Source organism: Lethenteron reissneri, chromosome 69 (assembly GCF_015708825.2).
Source record: "Lethenteron reissneri isolate LAM-NWPU_2019-01 chromosome 69, ASM1570882v1, whole genome shotgun sequence".
NCBI classification, from domain to species: Eukaryota; Metazoa; Chordata; class Hyperoartia; order Petromyzontiformes; family Petromyzontidae; genus Lethenteron; species Lethenteron reissneri.
The window spans coordinates 7,449,874-7,472,038 of NC_083847.1; the positions used below are offsets into that span (position 1 = coordinate 7,449,874).

The 22,165-nt window shown below is 55.8% G+C and overlaps 2 protein-coding genes across 3 annotated transcripts in view; one reads left to right on the forward strand and one right to left on the reverse strand.

The window, feature by feature from the left end:
• The first annotated feature begins 1,779 nt into the window (after positions 1–1,779).
• Positions 1,780–14,560, forward strand: LOC133360496 (beta-1,3-galactosyl-O-glycosyl-glycoprotein beta-1,6-N-acetylglucosaminyltransferase-like). 2 transcript variants are annotated; one of them, XM_061579258.1, is made up of 4 exons: positions 1,780–2,117; positions 11,163–11,506; positions 12,145–13,017; positions 13,758–14,560. In XM_061579258.1, exons 1-4 carry the CDS (start codon positions 1,983–1,985, stop codon positions 13,942–13,944), a joined length of 1,539 nt encoding a protein of 512 aa, XP_061435242.1. In that variant the 5' UTR covers positions 1,780–1,982; the 3' UTR covers positions 13,945–14,560. The 2 variants fall into 2 exon arrangements, with proteins under 2 accessions (XP_061435242.1, XP_061435243.1); XM_061579259.1 differs by having other exon boundaries at positions 1,958–2,268.
• A 1,202-nt stretch (positions 14,561–15,762) lies between these two features.
• LOC133360559 (stAR-related lipid transfer protein 4-like) overlaps positions 15,763–22,165 on the reverse strand; it is a 10,293-nt gene continuing 3,890 nt past the window's right edge. Inside the window, exons 3-6 of the mRNA XM_061579356.1 lie at positions 22,101–22,150; positions 20,807–20,933; positions 19,082–19,199; positions 15,763–16,955 (exon numbers count right to left, since the gene is read on the reverse strand). Of these exons, the coding sequence (XP_061435340.1) occupies positions 16,540–16,955; positions 19,082–19,199; positions 20,807–20,933; positions 22,101–22,150 (711 nt within the window). The 3' untranslated portion in view covers positions 15,763–16,539. The remainder of the gene's footprint in view (positions 16,956–19,081; positions 19,200–20,806; positions 20,934–22,100; positions 22,151–22,165) is intronic.

Sequence of the window (22,165 nt, forward strand, 5' to 3'; positions counted from 1 at the left end):
GGAAATGAGTGACAAACGGTGACTCACCAGTGACTCACGGCCTACCCGTACCCGTACCCGGCCGCACCAGGGTCGCAAACGGGTACCCGTACCCGGCTGGGTACGTGGTGGTGATATCGGTCACGTGGTGGTGATATCGGTCACGTGGTTTAATAGAAAAATAAGAATACGAATAAACTCTCCCGACCCTGACGACGCCTGCTGCTGCTGCTGTATGTTTGGAGTCTGCGTCTCTCTCTTCGTGGTGAGATGTTGACTACCTCGCCTGGCACCTGCTGGGTCTGCCCCGTGACCTCCTGCCAGCGGGCGTTCGACACTTCACGTGGTAGCCTCAAGGTGCACTTGGCCTGGCACAAGTGTCGTGGTGACGTCACCGCCACTTAGTGGCGAATGGCGGTTGTTGTTGTTGTGTGTGTGTGTGGGTGAGTGTGTGTGAGTAGGTGTCTGTGTGAGTGTGTGTGAGTGTGTGGTGTGTGTGAGTGTGTGTGGTGTGTGAGTGAGTGTGTGTGTGAGTATGTGAGTGGGTGTGTGTGAGTGTCTGTGTGAGTGAGCGTGGTGTGTGTGAGTGGGTGTCTGTGTGTGTGTGGTGTGTGTGAGTGTGTGAGTGTGTGTAGTGTGTGTGAGAGTGTGTGTGAGTGTCTGTGTGAGTGAGCGTGGTGTGTGTGTGAGTGAGTGTGTGTCTGTGTGAGTGTGTGTGAGTGGGTGTCTGTGTGTGTGTCTGTGTGAGTGTGTGTGAGTGTGTGGTGTGTGTGAGTGTGTGTGGTGTGTGAGTGAGTGTGTGTGTGAGTATGTGAGTGGGTGTGTGTGAGTGTCTGTGTGAGTGTCTGTGTGTGAGTGGGTGTCTGTGTGTGTGTGTGAGTGTCTGTGTGTCTGTGTGTGTGTGTGAGTGTGTGTGTGTCTGTGTGAGTGTGTGTGTGGTGTGTGTGTGTCTGTGTGAGTGTGTGTGTCTGTGTGAGTGTGTGTGTGAGTGAGTGTGTGTCTGTGTGAGTGTGTGTGTGAGTGTGTGTGTGTCTGTGTGAGTGTGTGTGTGAGTGTGTGTGTGTCTGTGTGAGTGTGTGTGTGGTGTGTGTGGTGTGTGTGAGAGTGTGTGTGAGTGTGTGTGTGTCTGTGTGAGTGTGTGTGTGTCTGTGTGAGTGTGTGTGTGAGTGTGTGTGTGTCTGTGTGAGTGTGTGTGAGTGTGTGTGGTGTGTGTGAGAGTGTGTGTGAGTGTGTGTGTGTCTGTGTGAGTGTGTGTGTGTCTGTGTGAGTGTGTGTGTGAGTGTGTGTGTGTCTGTGTGAGTGTGTGTGAGTGTGTGTGGTGTGTGTGAGAGTGTGTGTGAGTGTCTGTGTTTGTGTGAGTGTCTGTGTGAGTGTAGGTGAGTACGTGAGTGTGTGTGTGAGTGAGTGGGTGTCTGTGTGTCTGTGTGAGTGTGAGTGGGTGAGTGTGAGTGGGTGTGTGTGAGTGAGTGTCTGTGAGTGAGTGTGTGAGTGTGTGTGGTGTGTGAGTGAGTGTGTGTGTGTGAGTGTGTGTGGTGTGTGTGTGTGAGTGAGAGTGTGAGTGAGTGTCTGTGTGTGTGAGTGAGTATGTGAGTGGGTGTGTGTGAGTGTGTGTCTGTGTGAGTGTGTGTGAGTGGGTGTGTGTGTGTCTGTGTGAGTGAGCGTGGCGTGTGTGTGAGTGAGTGTGTGTCTGTGTGAGTGAGTGTCTGTGTGAGTGTGTGTCTGTGTGAGTGAGTGTCTGTGTGTCTGTGTGAGTGTGTGTCTGTGTGAGTGTGTGTGTGGTGAGTGTGTGTCTGTGTGAGTGGGTGTCTGTGTGTCTGTGTGAGTGTGTGTCTGTGTGAGAATGTGAGTGTGTGTGTGGTGTGTGTGTGTGGTGTGTGTGTGAGTGTGTGTGTGGTGTGTGTGTGTGAGTGGGTGTGTCTCTAACGCTGTGTGGAAGCTTCCTGGTCTGTCCATCCACACTCCCATCCCCCTTCTTCACGCTTGCGACACGTGAGCCCCTTTAAATGCACATCTGTGCCCGGTTAGAAACATTCAGGCTGGACCTGCCAACGATCCATCCATCCTGGGTTTCACCTGCAGGCTGGATTGTTTGCGAGGAGCTCTCAAAATCCTTGAAAGATCTGGACAAAGTCCCATCGGTGAGCTCCTCCGGCAGGCGAGGCTGCGTTGGCTGGGTCATGTAGCCCGCATGGCACAGCAAGTCACCGCATGGCAAGGCAGCTGCTGTTTGGCTGCATGGAGGGGGCTAAACGGGCGCGGCACGGGCTGGAGAAGAGATGGAGCTGATGGGTGAGTGGGTGGCTGAGTCGGTGGGTGAGTGGGTGAGTGAGTGGGTGAGTGAGTGAGTGAGTGGGTGAGTGAGTGGGTGAGTGAGTGGGTGAGTGTGTGAGTGAGTTAGTGAGTCGGTGAGTGAGTGAGTCGGTGAGTGAGCGATTGGGTGACTGAGTGGGTGACTGGGTGAGTGAGCAGGTGAGTGAGTGTGTGAGTGAGTGACTGGGTGAGTAAGTCGGTGAGTGAGTGAGTGAGCGAGTGTGTGAGTGAGTGGGTGAGTGAGTCGGTGAGTGAGTGAGTGAGCGAGTGTGTGAGTGAGTCGGTGAGTGAGCGAGTGTGTGAGTGAGTGGGTGAGTGAGTGGGTGAGTGAGTCGGTGAGTGAGTGAGTGAGTGGGTGAGTGAGTCGGTGAGTGAGTGAGTCGGTGAGTGAGTGAGTGAGTCGGTGAGTGAGCAGGTGAGTGAGCGGGTGAGTGAGTGGGTGAGTGAGTAGGTGAGTGAGTGAGCGGGTGAGTGAGTGGGTGAGTGAGTGGGTGCGTGAGTGGGTGAGTGAGTGGGTGAGTGAGTCGGTGAGTGGGTGAGTGAGTCGGTGAGTAGGTGAGTGAGTGGGTGCGTGAGTGAGTGAGTGGGTGAGTCGGTGAGTGAGTGAGTGGGTGAGTGAGTTACTGAGTGAGTGAGCGAGTGTGTGAGTGAGTGGGTGAGTGAGTGGGTGAGTGAGTCGGTGAGTGGGTGAGTGAGTGGGTGCGTGAGTGGGTGAGTGAGTGAGTGGGTGAGTGAGTCGGTGAGTGAGTGGGTGAGTGAGTTACTGAGTGAGTGAGTGCGTAAGTGGGTGAGTGTGTGGGCGAGTGAGCGAGTGGGTGAGTGGGCGAGCGAGTGGGTGGGTGAGCGATTGAGTGAGTGGGTGAGTGAGTGAGTGGGTGAGTGCCAGGCTAGGTGCACTGTGAGAGCAACGGTCACAACAACGAGCAGAGCGCCGGGCAGATAAAACGCAGCAAGTTGGTACAGGAGGGAAGAGGGCACATGGCACCTGCAGGGTTTGTCACGTGACCTCCTCCTCATGCACCTAGCCTGGCACAGCAGTGCAACCCATGGCACCTGCAGGGTCTGTCACGTGACCTCCTCATGCACCTAGCCTGGCACAGCAGTGCAACCCATGGCACCTGCAGGGTCTGTCACGTGACCTCCTCATGCACCTAGCCTGGCACAGCAGCACAACCCATGGCACCTGCAGGGTCTGTCACGTGACCTCATGCACCTAGCCTGGCACAGTAGCACAACCCATGGCACCTGCAGGGTCTGTCACGTGACCTCCTCATGCACCTAGCCTGGCACAGCAGTGCAACCCATGGCACCTGCAGGGTCTGTCACGTGACCTCCTCGTGCACCTAGCCTGGCACAGCAGCGCAACCCATGGCACCTGCAGGGTCTGTCACGTGACCACCTCCTCGTGCACCTAGCCTGGCACAACCCATGGCACCTGCAGGGTCTGTCACGTGACCTCTTCCTCGTGCACCTAGCCTGGCACAACCCATGGCACCTGCAGGGTCTGTCACGTGACCTCTTCCTCGTGCACCTAGCCTGGCACAACCCATGGCACCTGCAGGGTCTGTCACGTGACCTCCTCCTCGTGCACCTAGCCTGGCACAAGCGCCGTGGTGACGTCACCGCCACTGAGTGTTGCCCTCCCCTGGGTCGACTCAGCCTTAAAAAAAACGAGTAGATTGTTGAGTTGATGGACACTGCTGCTGCTGCTGCTGCTATTAGCAGCACTTGCCCCTGCAGCCCAGCTGGAGGCTACCCAGGGGACCTTAAACTTTGTGGCGTGCTTCAGAGAGTCAGGGCCACACCCTGGGTGTTGTGAAACGTCACTCTACCACCACTGTACCATCACCACCACTGTACCATCACCACCACCACTGTACCACCATCACCATCACCACCATCACAATCACTGTACCACTACTGTACCATCACCACCACTGTACCACTGTACCATCACCACTACCACTGTACCATCACCACTACCACTGTACCATCACTGTACCTTCACCACTACCACTGTACCACCACTGTACCATCACCACCACTGTACCATCACTGTACCATCACCACTACCACTGTACCACCACTGTACCATCACCACCACTGTACCACCACTGTACCATCACCACTACCACTGTACCATCACCACCACCACTGTACCACCACTGTACCATCACCACCACTACTGTACCACCACTGTACCATCACCACTACCACTGTACCATCACCACCACCACTGTACCACCACTGTACCATCACTGTACCTTCACCACTACCACTGTACCACCACTGTACCATCACCACTACTGTACCACCACTGTACCATCACTGTACCATCACCACCACTGTACCACCACTGTACCATCACCACCACCACTGTACCATCACCACTACCACTGTACCATCACCACCACCACTGTACCACCACTGTACCATCACTACCACCACTGTACCACCATCACCACCACTGTACCATCACGACCACTGTACCACCATCACCACCACTGTGCCATCATCACCATCACCACCACCATCACAAACACCATCACCACCACCACCACAACCATCACCACCACCATCACAAACACCACCACAACCATCACCACCACCATCACCACCATCACAAACACCATCATCACCATCTCAAACACCACCACCATCACCACCACTGTACCATCATCACCACCACCATCACAAACACCACCACCATCACCACCACCATCACAAACACCACCACCATCACCACCATCACCACCATCACAAACACCACCACCATCACCACCATCACCACCACCATCACCACCACCATCACCACCACCACCACCATCACAAACACCATCACCATCACCACCATCACCACCACCATCACCACCACCATCACCACCATCACCACCATCACAAACACCACCACCATCACCACCACCACCATCACCACCATCACCACCATCACAAACACCACCACCATCACCACCATCACCACCACCATCACCACCACCATCACCACCACCATCACCACCACCACCACCACCATCACAAACACCATCACCATCACCACCATCACCACCACCATCACCACCACCATCACCACCATCACCACCATCACAAACACCACCACCATCACCACCACCATCACCACCACCACCATCACCACCATCACAAACACCATCACCATCACCACCACCACCATCACCACCACCATCACCACCATCACAAACACCACCACCATCACAAACACCACCACCATCACCACCATCACCACCACCATCACCACCACCATCACCACCATCACTACCACCATCACCACCACCACCATCACAAACACCACCACCATCACCACCATCACCATCACCACCATCACCACCATCACCACCATCACTACCACCATCACAAACACCACCACCACCACCATCACCACCATCACCATCACTACCACCACCATCACTACGAGCGCGCTCCATACTGGGTGAGTGTGTGTGTTGGTGTGTGTGTAAGTGTGTGTGTGTAAGTGCGTGTGTGTAAGTGCTTGTGTGTAAGTGCGTGTGTGTAAGTGCGTGTGTGTAAGTGTGTGTGTGTAAGTGTGTGTGTGTAAGTGCGTGTGTGTAAGTGCTTGTGTGTAAGTGCGTGTGTGTAAGTGTGTGTGTGTAAGTGCGTGTGTGTAAGTGTGTGTGTCTAAGTGCGTGTGTGTATGTGTGTAAGTGTGTGTGTGTAAGTGTGTGTGTGTAAGTGCGTGTGTGTAAGTGCGTGTGTGTAAGTGCTTGTGTGTATGTGTGTAAGTGTGTGTGTGTAAGTGTGTGTGTGTAAGTGCGTGTGTGTAAGTGCTTGTGTGTAAGTGCGTGTGTGTAAGTGCGTGTGTGTAAGTGTGTTGTGTGTAAGTGCGTGTGTGTAAGTGCGTGTGTGTAAGTGCGTGTGTGTATGTGCGTGTGTGTAAGTGCTTGTGTGTAAGTGCGTGTGTGTGTAAGTGCGTGTGTGTAAGTGCGTGTGTGTAAGTGCTTGTGTGTAAGTGCGTGTGTGTAAGTGCTTGTGTGTAAGTGCGTGTGTGTAAGTGCGTGTGTGTAAGTGCGTGTGTGTAAGTGCGTGTGTGTATGTGCTTGTGTGTAAGTGCGTGTGTGTAAGTGCGTGTGTGTAAGTGCGTGTGTGTAAGTGCTTGTGTGTAAGTGCGTGTGTGTAAGTGCGTGTGTGTAAGTGCGTGTGTGTAAGTGCTTGTGTGTAAGTGCTTGTGTGTAAGTGCGTGTGTGTAAGTGCTTGTGTGTAAGTGCGTGTGTGTGTAAGTGCGTGTGTGTAAGTGCTTGTGTGTAAGTGCGTGTGTGTAAGTGCGTGTGTGTAGTGCGTGTGTGTAAGTGCTTGTGTGTAAGTGCGTGTGTGTAGTGCGTGTGTGTAAGTGCTTGTGTGTAAGTGCGTTGTGTAAGTGCGTGTGTGTAAGTGCTTGTGTGTAAGTGCGTGTGTGTGTAAGTGCGTGTGTGTAAGTGCTTGTGTGTAAGTGCTTGTGTGTAAGTGCGTGTGTGTAAGTGCGTGTGTGTAAGTGCTTGTGTGTAAGTGCTTGTGTGTAAGTGCGTGTGTGTAAGTGCGTGTGTGTAAGGCTGTAAGTGGTGTGTGTAAGTGCGTGTGTGTAAGTGCTTGTGTGTAAGTGCGTGTGTGTAAGTGTGTGTGTGTAAGTGCGTGTGTGTAAGTGCGTGTGTGTAAGTGCTTGTGTGTATGTGTGTAAGTGCGTGTGTGTAAGTGCTTGTGTGTAAGTGCGTGTGTGTGTAAGTGCGTGTGTGTAAGTGCTTGTGTGTAAGTGCGTGTGTGTAAGTGCGTGTGTGTAAGTGCTTGTGTGTAAGTGCGTGTGTGTAAGTGCGTGTGTGTAAGTGCTTGTGTGTAAGTGCGTGTGTGTGTAAGTGCGTGTGTGTAAGTGCTTGTGTGTAAGTGCGTGTGTGTAAGTGCGTGTGTGTAAGTGCGTGTGTGTAAGTGCGTGTGTGTAAGTGCGTGTGTAAGTGCGTGTGTGTAAGTGCGTGTAAGTGCGTGTAAGTGCGTGTGTGTGCGTGTGTGTAAGTGCGTGCGTGTAAGTGCTTGCGTGTAAGTGCGTGCGTGTAAGTGCGTGCGTGTAAGTGCTTGTGTGTAAGTGCGTGTGTGTAAGTGCGTGTGTGTAAGTGCTTGTGTGTAAGTGCGTGTGTGTAAGTGCGTGTGTGTAAGTGCTTGTGTGTAAGTGCGTGTGTGTAAGTGCGTGTGTGTAAGTGCTTGTGTGTAAGTGCGTGTGTGTAAGTGCTTGTGTGTAAGTGCGTGTGTGTAAGTGCTTGTGTGTAAGTGCGTGTGTGTAAGTGCGTGTGTGTAAGTGCGTGTGTGTAAGTGCTTGTGTGTATGTGCGTGTGTGTATGTGCGTGTGTGTAAGTGCGTGTGTGTAAGTGCGTGTGTGAAAGTGCGTGTGTGTAAGTGCGTGTGTGTAAGTGCGTGTGTGTAAGTGCGTGTGGGTATGTGCTTGTGTGTAAGTGCTTGTGTGTATGTGTGTAAGTGCGTGTGTGTAAGTGCGTGTGTGTAAGTGCGTGTGTGTATGTGCGTGTGTGTAAGTGCGTGTGTGTAAGTGCGTGTGTGTAAGTGCGTGTGTGTATGTGCGTGTGTGTAAGTGCGTGTGTGTAAGTGCGTGTGTGTGTAAGTGCGTGTGTGTAAGTGCGTGTGTGTAAGTGCGTGTGTGTACCGGCAAAAACAACCCCCTACCTCCCCGTAGTGCCGGACGGGCAACATTATCGTGGACATTGCTGTGGGGGGAGGGCCAATTCCGATTGGCCTCTCCCCTCATGGCGTCCTGTGACCACCACAGCGGCTAAACGGAGGCTCTGGACGGGTGCGAGGGGCTGGTAACCCCTCCACCTTCAATAAATTACCACTAAACGACGTGGAAAATATCTAAATAATAATACATGCCGGGTCCAAGCAAGAACATCTGCTGGACTACGCAGTGACGGACCAGCGGATGCGAGCCCATGTCCTTGACACCCCAGGACCTACGGTGGAGCTGATCTGCCCTCTGACCATCGACTTGTCATCTGTAAGATGCGCCTGCCATTCTTCCACTCCGGTGGTGGGTGTCCACCCAGGACCCCATTCCAACCTAAAGTGGCCTGGTCTCAGCTGATGGAAGTTGCAAGCGAGAATTTAATCATCGCTTGTGGCTGGGGTTGGCATCGTCCCCCACTCCCACAGATGTCGAGGGTAAATGGGCGAGGTTTAGGACTGTGACTCATTCAGCTGCAATGGCTGCTTTGGGTACGTGGTCCAGACCTCCCCAGAGACCCTGGCTGACAGAGGAGGTGTTCAGGATAGTTGAGAAAAAGCGACAGGCCCACTCTCATCGCCTACAGCATCCACGTCAGGGAATGAGGAGGCTTACCGCAGCCTTCGCTCGGAGGTTCGGAGAGCCGTGAGGCGCTGCAAGGATGGGTGGTGGTCGCGGGTTGCTGAGGAGATGGAGTCTGCCTCAGTGGCCCGCGATCACAAATCACTTTTTAACTCCATCAAAAAGGTAGCCTGCAGTGCCAAACCTATTACCATCATTAGGGGAAAGAACGGTGATCCAATGTCCGACCCCCAAGAACAGGTTTGCAGATTTGCTTAACATTTCTGTGAGGTCCTGGGGGAGGGGGAATCCCTCAGCCTGGAAAACATCATGGGACAAAGTGGGGATGACCCTGCCGAGGCTGCGGTGCCTCAAATATTGGAGGAAGAAGTCACCCCCTGTGAGTGGCTGGCTGAGGTGCCATCTGTTGAAGTACTGAAGGCGATCCAGCGTCTGAGACCAGGAAAGGCACCGGGCAGAGATGATCTTCCAAGCGAAATGCTGAGGAAGGGTGGTGTTTGTGCGCAGACTGCCCTATATGACATCATAACAACAGTCTGGACCACTGGATGGGTTCCGCAGGATTGGAAGGATGCCCTGGTAGTCCCCCTTCTTAAAGAGGGGGACCGCACAGACTGTAACAACTACAGGGGCATCTCACTCCTCAGTATGTGGGAAAGGTCCTGGCAAGGATTAACATCGCCTTGCTAGGCACGCTGAGGAGAGGCTTGCGGAGCCCCAATGCGGTTTCAGGAAAGGGCGGTCCTGCACAGATGCCATATTTTCTGTCCGTCTGATACAGCAGAGGTGTAGGGAATTCCAACAAGACCTACATCTCTGCTTTATTGACCTGGTCAATGCCTATGATACCATCAGTAGGCCCGGGCTCTGGGTTGTTCTTCGTGCTTTCGGAGTCCCTGACCCTCTGCTCACGATCATTAAGGACCTTCATGATGGTGAGCGGGCCTGGGTAAAACTACGTGGCCAGGAGTCGGAGCCATTCCCTGTACACCTTGGGGTGCGATAGGGATGTCATCTGGCACCAACATTATTTAACATCTATTTCAACCACGTAGTTCATGAAGCCTTCAGGAGCTGTACCGGAGGAATTTCCATCTGGTACAGATACAATGGGAGGCTGATCGATGCCCGGGTGCGGTCAAGGGATGCCTCCCTATTGATCAACCACGTTATGTATGCCGACAACCTGGTAATTGTAGCCCACTCAGAGGAGGAGTTGGAGACGCTGCTGCTGAGACTGGAGCGTGCCACTAAGAGGTGGGGCCTTACCATCAGCCCCACCAAAACTAAGCACCTGCCTGGGTATTTTCTACCATCGGACACTCCACCCCCACAACTCCCAATCGGTGATGGGGCAGTTGTGGAGAGAGTGGAGAGTATCCCATACCTGGGCAGTGTGCTCATGACCGACTCCGGTTTAACAGCAGAGGTCTCACTCCGAATCAGTCGAGCGGCATTATCTTTTCATCGGTTGCGTAACGCTGTGTGGAAGCTACCTGGTCTATCACTCCGCACGAAGCTTCAGGTCTTCTCGGTCACAATCATTCCCTCCCTTCTCTACGCTTGGGAAACATGGACCCCCCCTAATGGAACATCTTTGCCGGTTAGAAACATTTAGGCTGGCCTGCCTACGATCAATCCTGGGTTTAACCAGGCTGGATTGTGTGAGGAGCTCACAAATCCTCGAAAGATCTGGACAAAGTCCCATCAGTGAGCACCTCCGGCAGGCAAGGCAGCATTGGCTGGACTATGTAGCCCGCATGCCAAATCACCGCATGCCCAAACAGCTTTTGTTCAGCCGGATTGAGGGGGCTAAACGGGCACGGCACGGGCTAGAGAAGAGATGGAGTGATGTGGTACAGGAGGACGTGGAGCTGAGTGGACTTGCCGATGACCGGTACCAGCGGTGTCAAGATCGGCCTCAGTGGAGGAGGCTCGTGAAGGACGCTACTGGGCAGTTGGAGGCAGTCGCCCTCCAACAACAACGGAGGGCGGAGGAGCGACGCTCACAACAACGAGCTGAGCGCCGGGTGGCTAAAGCACAGCAAGTTGGCACAGTAAGGGGCACAGGTGGTGCATCAGCCAGTCATCTCAGTCAGTCGACCCGTGGCACCTGGGTCTGCCCCGTGACCTCCTGCCAGCGGGCATTCGACACTTCACGTGGCCTCAAGGTGCACATGGCCTGGCACAAGCGTCGTGGTGACGTCACCGCCACTTAGTGGCGAATGGCGGTTGTGTTAGCGTGTGAGTCTGTTCAAGTTCAAGTTCATGTATTAGGTGTAGCCCTGTGAGCCATTCGGCTCTTGAATCGGGTGCAACCGCAACAAACAAAAAACATGAACAAAAAAACATCTTAAACTGAATATGTAACTAAGTGCAAACAGAAAATCCAAGAAAAGACAGCTAAATATTGCAGAAAAAACACCGTACACCAACGATGTGTGCAAAAATCCCAGTGGGTAGCAAGTCAAACAACAACAACTTGACCCAAACGCCTCGTCCAATGATAACGGGCCGACGTTTCGGGCCAACGCCCTTTCTCCAGGACGGCTCCCGAACGAGTCCGCGAATCGAACTCCGTCTCCGCTCCGCCGCTCCCTCGGCCCTGGACGTGGGGGAGGGGGCCGCTCTAGTGTCGTCACCCGCGGCCGAGCCGATGACGCTCGGGGACAAGCGCCGTCTCTGCGTTCTGCCGCTGCTGCTGCTGCTGCTGCTTATCTTCTACGGCCCGGGGCAGCCGCCGCCGCTCGCTCCGTGGGGGGCCGTGGAACCACCCGGTTCGTTAGGAGCCGGCGGCGGCGGCGGCGTTGGCGGTGATGATGTCGACTGTGAGGCCTCGGTGAGCGACGGGGAGGCTTGGCCACCGCCCGAGCTGTTGGCCTCCGTTCGGTGAGTGGCTGATTCGCTGTCTTACACCTCGGCCGGGACTGTGATTGACCCGCGACCAGACTGTGGTCAGACTGTGATTGACCTGCGACCAGACTGTGACCAGACTGTGATTGACCCGTGACCAGACTGTGACCAGACTATGATTGACCCACGACCGGACTGTGACCAGACTGTGATTGACCTGCGACCGGACTCTGATCAGACTGTGATTGACCTGCGACTGGACTGTGATCAGACTGTGATTGACCTGCGACTGGATTGTGATTGACCCGCGACCGGACTGTGATCAGACTGTGATTGACCTGCGACCGGACTCTGATCAGACTGTGATTGACCTGCGACTGGACTGTGAGCAGACTGTGATTGACCTGCGACTGGATTGTGATTGACCCGCGACCGGACTGTGATCAGACTGTGATTGACCTGCGACCGGACTCTGATCAGACTGTGATTGACCTGCGACTGGATTGTGATTGACCCGCGACCGGACTGTGATCAGACTGTGATTGGCCCGCGACTGGACTGTGATTGGACTGGACATCAGATCGTGATCGGGCCACGGCCGACCTGCACACAACCTGCCTGAACCGACTCACCGAACGCGGTCGCCCCCCCCCCGCACCTCCTGGTACGAACAGACGATCCGGCCAAGCGGAGCGGCTCCTGGTGGCCTGGACGCGCGACTGCTCCGCCTTCAGACGTGCGCGGCGCTACGCTGACGCCCCTCTGAGCCACGAGGAGGCGGCCTTCCCCATCGCCTACTCCGTCGTTGTCCACCACCGCGTGGACATGCTGGAGAGGCTGCTGCGTGCCGTCTACGCGCCGCAGAACTTCTACTGCCTCCACGTGGACGCCAAGTCCCCCCGCGCCTACCTGGAGGCGGTGCGCGCCCTCGCCGCCTGCTTCCCCAACGTGTTCGTGGCCCGCCGGCTGGAGGTGGTGGTTTACGCCTCGTGGTCGCGCGTACAGGCCGACCTCAACTGCATGCGCGAGCTGGTGGAGCGAGCCGGCGAGCGCCCCTGGAGGTACTTCATCAACCTCTGCGGCCTCGACTTCCCCATCAAGACCAACCTGGAGATCGTGCGGGCGCTGGGCGGCTTGCACGGCGCTAACAGCGTGGAGTCGACGCGCCCCAGCCGGTTCAAGGCGGCGCGCTGGCGGACGCGTCACGCCGTCGTGTGGAACCGCGTCTTCGACCTACGCCTCGCCAAGGCCCCACCGCCCATCGCCACGCCGGTGTTCGCCGGCGGGGCCTACGTCGCCGTGACGCGGGCCTTCGTGGAGCACGTGCTGAGCGACCCGGCGGCCCGGGCCTTCGCCGAGTGGTCGAAGGACACCTACAGCCCGGACGAGCACCTGTGGGCCACGCTCCAGCGGATGCCCGGGGTGCCCGGAGCGACGCCCGTCGACCAGAAGTACGACGTGACGGACGTGCAGGCGCTGACTCACCTGGTCAGGTGGCAGTCGATGGAGGGGGACGTCCTGCAAGGAGCTGCCTACCCGCCTTGCAGGTGAGGGTCAGGGTTGGTCAAGACTAACATTAGCACTAGCCCCCTGCCATAGCCTAACCCTACACTAACCCTGCCCTAACCTTAACCATAACCTGCCTACCCGCCTTGCAGGTGAGGGTCAGGGTTGGTCAAGACTAACACTAGCACTAGCCCCCTGCCATAGCCGAACCTTAACCCTACCCTAACCTTGACCCTACCCTAACCTTGACCCTAGCCCTACCCTAACCCTACCCTAACCTTAACCCTACCCTAACTCTACTCTAACCCTAACCCTACCCTAACCCTAACCCTACACTAACCTTGACCCTAGCCCTACCTTAACCCTACCCTAACCTTACCCTAACCTTACCCTAACCTTAACCCTCCCCTAACCTTAATCCTACACTAACCCTAACCATACCCTAACCCTACTCGAACTCTACTCTAACCCTAGCCCTACCCTAACCTTACCCTAACCCTACCCTAACCTTAACCCTAACCTAACTCTACTCTAACCCTACCCTAACCTCACCCTAACCTTAACCCTACACTAACCCGAACTCTACCTTAACCGTATCCTAACCCTACACTAACTCTACTCTAACCCACCCCTACCCTAGTGTGGGGTAGTGGGGAGCTCTCCGCCTCCGACCATAACAACGTCAACTACAGGAAACCCCTACGCGGTTTAACCCCCCTTACCCCCCCTGCCCCCCCCTGCCCCCCCTGCCCCCCCTGCCCCCCCCTGCCCCCCCCAATAGGGGCGTGCACGTGCGCGGGATCTGCATCAACGCGGCGGGCGACGTGCCGTGGGTGCTGCGCCAGCCGCAGCTGTTCGTCAACAAGGTGGACGCGTCGCTGGACCAGGGGGCGGCCGTGCGCTGCCTCGAGCGGAGCCTCCGGCGGAGGGAGCTCGCGCAGACGCAGCGGCGCGGGGCGACGGAGTAGGCCTGTCTATGCCCGTATATGGACTTAAGTGGGCGTGTCTATGCCCATATATGGACTTAAGTGCGTGTGTCTATGCCCATATATGGACTTAAGTGCGTGTGTCTATGCCCATATAAGGAAGTGGGTGTGGTGTTGCCATATATGGAGGTTGGTGTCTATGCCCATATATGGACTTAAGTGGGTGTGGTGTTGCCCGTATATGGACTAAAGTGGGCGTGGCATTGCCCATATATGGAAGTGGGTGGGGGCAGTGCCCATATATGGAAGTGAGCGTGTCTATGCCCGTATATGGAAGTGGGTGTGTCTATGCCCATATATGGAAGTGGGTGTGTCTATGTCCATATATGGAAGTGGGTGTGTCTATGCCCATATATGGACTAAAGTGGGTGTGTCTATGCCCATATATGGACTAAAGTGGGTGTGGCGTTACCCGTATATGGAAGTGGGTGTGTCTATGCCCATATATGGAAGTGGGTGTGTCTATGCCCATATATTTGTACGCTGCTATAATTGTCAACGACGACGACGACGATGATGATGATGCGTCGCTTCGTTGAGTTGCTATAATTTGTGAGAGAGAGAGAGCTACATAGCCCGCTGTGCCTTAGCTGCTGAAATAAACCAAAGATTTGTTGATGTAAAATTTCGATTTAATGTTTTATTTTTATTTTATTTTATTATTTTATTACTTCCCTTCTACGTGACGACTTTACCGAAAGAACCAAGAAGATGAATCCCTGCAGTCACGAAAGCTTTTAATCGAAATACAATCACTCTACCCTACCTTTACCCCTTCAGCAGGTAAGGTAAAAGCTCAAAAGCAACGAGCCTACCTTTTACCCGACCCTTTACCTTACCCCCTGGCATGTCGACACCTTTACCCGGTAAAAAGGGTAAATTACCTTCCCTTGCCGAGGCCTGCTTCCCAGTGTGAGCGTTGGTAGAGTGGGAGGGTAGGGGAGCGACGCTCACAATGAACAGGGCGGATAAAACACAGCAAGTTGGCACAGTAGGGGGGTACAGCTGGTGGTGCATCTACCGCTCATCTCAGTCAGTCGACCCATGGCACCTGCTGGGTCTGTCCCGTGACCTCCTGCACCTAGCCTGGCACAACAGGGGGTACAGCTGATGGTGCATCTACCGGTCATCTCAGTCGACCCATGGCACCTGCTGGGTTTGTTCCGTGACCTTCCTGCACCTAGCCTGGCACAGTAGGGGGGTACAGCTGGTGGTGCATCTACTGGTCATCTCAGTCAGCCAACCCCATGGCACCTGCTGGGTCTTGTTCTCAGACCTGCACCTAGCCTGGCACAGTAGGGGGGGTACAGCTGGTGGTGCATCTACCGCTCATCTCAGTCAGTCGACCCATGGCACCTGCGGGGTCTGGTCCCGTGACCTCCTGCACCTAGCCTGGCACAGTATGGGGTACAGCTGGTGGTGCATCTACCGCTCATCTCAGTCAGCCAAGGTGCACCTGGCCTGGCACAGGCGACGTGACGCCACTCAGTGGCGAGCGAGTGGATGTGAGTGTGAGGACCGGTGGTGCAGCGGTTAGCGCGCTCAACGCCAGCGATGATCCGAAGCGGTTATGGGCCTCCCCTAGGTCGTGGCAGCCTTAAATGAGTACTGGGTGTGAACATCACCACTAGTGAGACAAAGATGGCCGGGCGTGGTGCGGGCCGCCCACCCTCTCGTGGCAGGACCCTCCTGAAAAGGAGTCTTGAGGACTCAACGACGTCACCATCACAACCCCGCACATCCGATGAGCGCCGTTGGCTCCGTGTGGCGCGAAATAAGTTGAACGCAGGTTCAGGCAGGCGCGATCATCCGGACCCAAGGCCACTTTAATTTGTGAAAGATGAAATTAAATTAATAAAATTTACATTAAATAGCTGGCAACGTTTACAGCGAGAAATCGGAGTGGCAGCCGCATCACGTCATCATCATCATCTACATGGTCAACATCAACATCATCATCTACATCGTCATCATCATCATCTACATGGTCAACATCAACATCATCATCTACATCGTCAACATCATCATCTACATGGTCAACATCAACATCATCATCTACATCGTCATCATCATCATCTACATCGTCAACATCAACATCATCATCGACATAATCAACATCAACGTCGTCGTCGTCGTCACACCGATCGACGCAGCAGCAGCAGTATCAGAGACGGTGGTGGTGGTGGTAGACGTGGCGCTGGTGGTTGTGGATTTGGTGGTGGTGATTGTGTGTCGGTGGTGGTAGTGATGGTGGTTGTGGTCGTGTCGGTGGTGGTAGTGATGGTGGTTGTGGTCGTGTCGGTGGTGGTAGTGATGGTGGTTGTAGTGACGGTGGTTGTGGTGGTAGTCATGGTGCTTGTGGTGGTAGTGACGGTGGTGGTAGTGATGGTGGTTGTGGTGGTAGTGATGGTGCTTGTGGTGGTAGTGACGGTGGTGGTAGTGACGGTGATTGTGGTGGTAGTGATGGTGATGGTAGTGATGGTGATAGTGATGGTGGTAGTGACGGTGGTGGTAGTGCTTGCGGTGGTAGTGTCGGTGCATGTGGTGCTTGTGTTGCTTGCGCCGCTGTCGCCGCGCTCATCCTCGGTGGCGCAGGGCGTTCCGCAGGTCGCGGTAGAAGCCGGCGAGCGCCGACGCCATCGCGGCGTCCACCAGGGCACGCGGCAGGAGGCCTCGCAGGTCGGTGTGCACGTAGCCAGTCAGCTCGCAGACGGTGCCACCACCACCACCGCCACCACCGTCACCACCACCGCCACCACCGCCACCACCGCCGCCACCACCACCGCCACCACCGCCATCACTGCCACCGCCACCGCCACCACCGCCACCGCCGCCACCGCCACCACCACCACCATCACCGCCACCACCGCCATCACCACCACCACCGCCACCACCATCACCGGCACCGCAGCAGAACCAGCCGCACGGGTGGTTGAAGCCGCGCACGAGCCTCCGCTTTGGCGACTGCGTCGAGGGGAGATCGACGCTGACGCCTGGCACCCCGAGTCAGGGGGGGGGGGGGATGGGGGTAGGAAGGGAGATTTGCGTTGTCAGATTTGCATGTCCGGTTGGCATCACGAATTGGCATGTTGGTTATTCGTGTGTGAATTAGCGTATGTGATTTGCACGCACCGCTTTGCATGTTGGGTTTGCGGAGATGTGCTGGTGGTGTTGATGGTGATTGTGGTGGTAATTGTGGTGTTGGTGGCGGTGTTGATTGTGGTGTTGGTGGCGGTGTTGATTGTGGTGTTGGTGGTGATTGTGGTGGTGATTGTGGTGGTGGTGGTGGCGGTGGTGATGCTGGTGGTGTTGTTGGTATTCGTGGTGATGGTATTGATGGTGTCGATGGTGGTGATGGTATTGGTGGTGTCGGTGGTGATTGTGGTGTTGGTGGCGGTGTTGGTGGTGATTGTGGTGGGGGTGTCGGTGGTGGTGGTGTCGGTGGTGATGGTGTTGTTGGTGATCCAGCAAAAAAAACTCCTGGTTGGAGCCGGAGGGTAACCCTGAGGTGGATCTGATCAATGCCATGGGGGAAATGGCCAATCCAAATTCGCTTGTAGCCACCACCGCGATCAATGGAGGCTCTGGATGGGTGCGAGGCGCTGGTAAACCCATCCACCGTTACTTCAAGTACCACAAAAACACGTGTTGAAAATCTAACTAAGCGTGTGCCGGAGACCCCGGGAGGGGACAGGCGTCTATGACGTCTCCTGGCCAAACCCCATTTTTGGCGGAGCCAGCAGATTGAATCTTTACCCTCAGGGCTCCTCCAGAAATAACAAAAAGCCACTACGGATGGCCACGTGGAATGTTCGAATGCTAACTACGGAGGAGAGGCTGCCACTCCTCTGTCGGGAGCTGGACCGGTACCGCCTGGATCTCTGTGGTATTCAGGAGGTCCGGTGGACCGGCTTTGGCTCCTGCCACCATGAGGGGTGGACAGTCCTCTACTCGGGGCAGGAGACTGCCATACAACAAGCTACCTGGTCTGTCGCTCCACACGAAGCTTCAGGTCTTCTCTGCCACAGTCATTCCCTCCCTTCTCTACGCTTGCGAAACATGGACTCCCCTAATGGAACATCTTCGCCGGTTAGAAACATTCAGGCTGGCCTGCCTACGATCCATCCTGGGTTTCACCTGCAGGCTGGATTGTGTGAGGAGCTCACAAATCCTTTAAAGATCTGGACAAAGTCCCATCGGTGAGCTCCTCCGGCAGGCAAGGCTGCGTTGGGTCATGTAGCCCGCATGCCCAGCCACCGCATGCCTAAACAGCTTTTGTTCGGCCGGATCGAGGGGGCTAAACGGGCGCGGCACGGCCTAGAGAAGAGATGGAGTGATGTGGTACAGGAGGACGTGGAGCTGAGTGGACTTGCCGATGACTGGTACCAGCGGTGTCAAGATCGGCCTCAGTGGAGGAGGCTCGTGAAGGACGCTACTGGGCAGTTGGAGGCAGTCGCCCTCCAACAACAACGGAGGGCGGAGGAGCGACGCTCACAACAACGAGCGGAGCGCCGGGTGGCTAAAGCACAGCAAGTTGGTACAGTAGGGGGCACAGGTGCTGCATCAGCCACTCATCTCAGGCAACCCATGACACCTGCAGGGTCTGTCCCCTTATCTCCTGCTAGCGGGCGTTCGACATTTCACGTAGCCTTAAAGTGCACCTAGCCTGGCACGAGCGCCGTGGTGATATCACCTCTACGTTGTGGCAAATGACGGTTGTTGTTGTTGTTGGCGGTGGTGGTCGTAGTGGTGTTGATGGTCGTGTTGTTGATGGTGGTGTGATGATGGCGGTGGTGGTGTTGTTGATGTTGGTGGTGGTCGTGGTGCTGTTGATGGCGGTGGTGGTCGTGGTGGTGTTGGTGGTGGTGTTGGTGGTGGTGTTGTTGATGGTGGTGTGATGTTGGTGGTGTGATGTTGGTAGTGGTGGTGCTGTTGATGGTGGGGGTGGTCGTGGTGGTGTTGGTGGTGGTGTTGTTGATGGTGGTGTTGATGGTGGTGTTGGTGGTAGTGGTGGTGCTGTTGATGGCGGTGGTGGTCGTGTTGGTGTTGGTGGTGGTGTTGATGGTGTTGTTGGTGGTGTTGGTGGTTCTGGTGTTGATGGTGCCAGCGCTGGGCATACCACAGGTGAGTAAGCCATGACTCCTGTTGAGTGGCGTGTGTGAGAGGTCCACGAACTCGCGCGGGGCGATGGTGTTCCATAGTTGGCCGGCCGTCGTGTAGCGTGCGATGCAAGTGTCCTGCGGTCATCAGCATCAACATCATCAACATCATCAACATCATCAACATCAACATCATCAACATGAACATCAACGTCATCAACATCATCGTCATCAACATCATCAACATCATCAACATCATCAACATGAACATCAACGTCATCAACATCATCGTCATCAACATCATCAACATCAACATCAACGTCGTCATCAACGTCATCGTCGTCAACATCGTGATCAGCATCATCATCATCCTCATTGTCAACATCGTCAACATCGTCATCAGCATCGTTATTCTGTTCCGCAGCAGAAACTCTATTAAGGAGCTTCATGCCAATGTGGAAGTCTCTGTGTGAGTCTGTGGGTCTCTGTGTGGTGAGTCTGTGGGTCTCTGTGTGGTGAGTCTGTGGGTCTCTGTGTGGTGAGTCTGTGGGTTTCTATGTGGTGAGTCTGTGGGTCTCTATGTGGTGAGTGTGTGGGTCTCTGTGTGGTGAGTCTGTGGGTCTCTGTGTGGTGAGTCTGTGGGTCTCTGTGTGGTGAGTCTGTGGGTCTCTGTGTGAGTCTGTGGGTCTCTGTGTGGTGAGTCTGTGGGTCTCTGTGTGGTGAGTCTGTGGGTGACTGTGTGGGTCTCTGTGTGGTGAGTCTGTGGGTATCTGTGTGGTGAGTATGTGGGTCTCTGTGTGGTGAGTGTGTGGGTCTCTGTGTGAGTCTGTGGGTCTCTGTGTGGTGAGTGTGTGGGTCTCTGTGTGGTGAGTGTGTGGGTCTCTATGTGGTGAGTGTGTGGGTCTCTGTGTGGTGAGTCTGTGGGTCTCTGTGTGAGTCTATGGGTCTCTGTGTGGTGAGTCTATGGGTTTCTATGTGAGTCTATGGGTCTCTGTATGAGTCTGTGGGTCTCTGTGTGAGTCTGTGGGTCTCTATGTGAGTCTATGGGTCTCTGTGTGAGTCTATGGGTCTTTGTGTGATGAATCTATGGGTCTCTGTGAGTCTATGGGTCTCTGTGTGAGTCTCTATGTGAGTCTCTCACCGGGCCCGCGCCCTCCGTGACCTCCATGTCCGTGACGATGCTGTCCCAGCGTCTCTGTGTGAGTCTGTGGGTCTCTGTGTGAGTCTGTGGGTCTCTGTGTGAGTCTACGGGTCTCTGTGTGAGTCTACGGGTCTCTGTGTGAGTCTACGGGTCTCTGTGTGGTGAGTCTGTGGGTCTCTGTGTGAGTCTATGGGTCTCTGTGTGAGTCTACGGGTCTCTGTGTGAGTCTACGGGTCTCTGTGTGAGTCTATGGGTCTCTGTGTGAGTCTGTGGGTCTCTGTGTGAGTCTATGGGTCTCTGTGTGAGTCTCTGTGTGGTGAGTCTGTGGGTCTCTGTGTGAGTCTATGGGTCTCTGTGTGAGTCTACGGGTCTCTGTGTGAGTCTATGGGTCTCTGTGTGAGTCTGTGGGTCTCTGTGTACTGAGTCTACGGGTCTCTGTGTGAGTCTACGGGTCTCTGTGTGAGTCTATGGGTCTCTGTGTGAGTCTATGGGTCTCTATGTGAGTCTATGTGTGGGTCTCTGTGTGGGTCTCTGTGTGAGTGAGTCTATGGGTCTCTGTGTGAGTCTATGGGTCTCTGTGTGGGTCTCTGTGTGAGTCTCTCACCGGGCCCGCGACCTCCGTGACCTCCATGTCCGTCACGATGCTGTCCCAGCGCCGGCGCAGATCCCCGGGACGGATCATCTCGACGACGGCAGACGGCGCCGCCGGTACCCGGCCCAGCGTCTTGTAGCTGCGCACAGGCAAAGACCCCCCAGGTAGCCTCGGCTTCTTCAACGCACCGTCGGGGCAAAGTGCTGTGAGTAGCGAGTGGTAGCGGTGGGTGGGTGGGTGAGTGGGTGAGTGGGTGGGTGGGAGGGTGGGTCGGTGACTGGGTGGGTGGGTGGGCGAGTGGGTGAGTGGGTGGGTGAGTGGGTGAGTGGGTGGGTGAGTGGGTGAGTGGGTGGGTGGGTGAGTGGGTGGGTGGGCGAGTGGGTGAGTGGGTGGGTGGGCGAGTGGGTGAGTGGGTGAGAGGGTGGGTCGGTGACTGGGTGGGTGGGCGAGTGGGTGAGTGGGTGGGTGAGTGGGTGAGTGGGTGGGTGAGTGGGTGGGTGGGTGAGTGGGTGGGTGGGTGGGCGAGTGGGTGAGTGGGTGGGTGAGTGGGTGAGTGGGTGGGTGAGTGGGTGAGTGGGTGGGTGGTGAGTGGGTGAGTGGGTGGGTGAGTGGGTGAGTGGGTGAGTGGGTGGGTGGGAGGGTGGGTGAGTGGGTGAGTGGGTGGGTGAGTGGGTGAGTGGGTGGGTGAGTGGTGGGTGAGTGGGTGAGTGGGTGGGTGGGTGAGTGGGTGGGCGAGTGGGTGAGCGGGTGGGTGAGTGGGTGAGTGGGTGGGTGAGTGGGTGAGTGGGTGGGTGGGTGGGTGGGTGGGTGAGTGGGTGAGTGAGTGGGTGGGTGAGTGGGTGGGTGAGTGGGTGAGTGGGTGGGTGGGAGGGTGGGCGAGTGGGTGAGTGGGTGGGTGAGTGGGTGAGTGGGTGGGTGAGTGGGTGAGTGGGTGGGTGGGTGGGTGAGTGGGTGGGTGGGTGGGTGGGTGAGTGGGTGGGTGGGTGGGTGAGTGGGTGGGTGGGTGGGTGGGTGAGTGGGTGGGTGAGTGGGTGGCTGGGTTGGTGAGTGGGTGGGTGGGTGGCTAGATGGGTGGGTTGGTGGGTGGGTGGGTGAGTGGGTGGGTGACTGGGTGGGTGGGTGGCTGGGTGGGTGGATGGCTGAGTGGGTGGGTGGCTGGGTAGGTGAGTGGGTGGGTGGGTGAGTGGGTGAGTGGGTGGGTGGGTGGGTGGGTGGGTGACTGGGTGGGTGGGTGAGTGGGTGGGTGGGTGAGTGGGTGGGTGGGTGGCTGGGTGGGTGGGTGAGTGGGTGGGTGGCTGCTCCTCACAGGTATCCTGGGAAGTGTTCCGATGGTCGTCTCCAGATGCTGACATCGCTCTGCGGAGGAAACCA

Coding starts and splice junctions, on each gene's coding strand:
- LOC133360496 (XM_061579258.1), top strand. CDS start 1,983: ATGCACATCTGTGCCCGGTTAGAAACATTCAGGCTGGACCTGCCAACG. Junction 2,118..11,162: donor ATCTGGACAAAGTCCCATCG/GTGAGCTCCTCC, acceptor CCCTTTCTCCAG/GACGGCTCCCGAACGAGTCC. Junction 13,018..13,757: donor GCTGCCTACCCGCCTTGCAG/GTGAGGGTCAGG, acceptor CCCCCCCAATAG/GGGCGTGCACGTGCGCGGGA.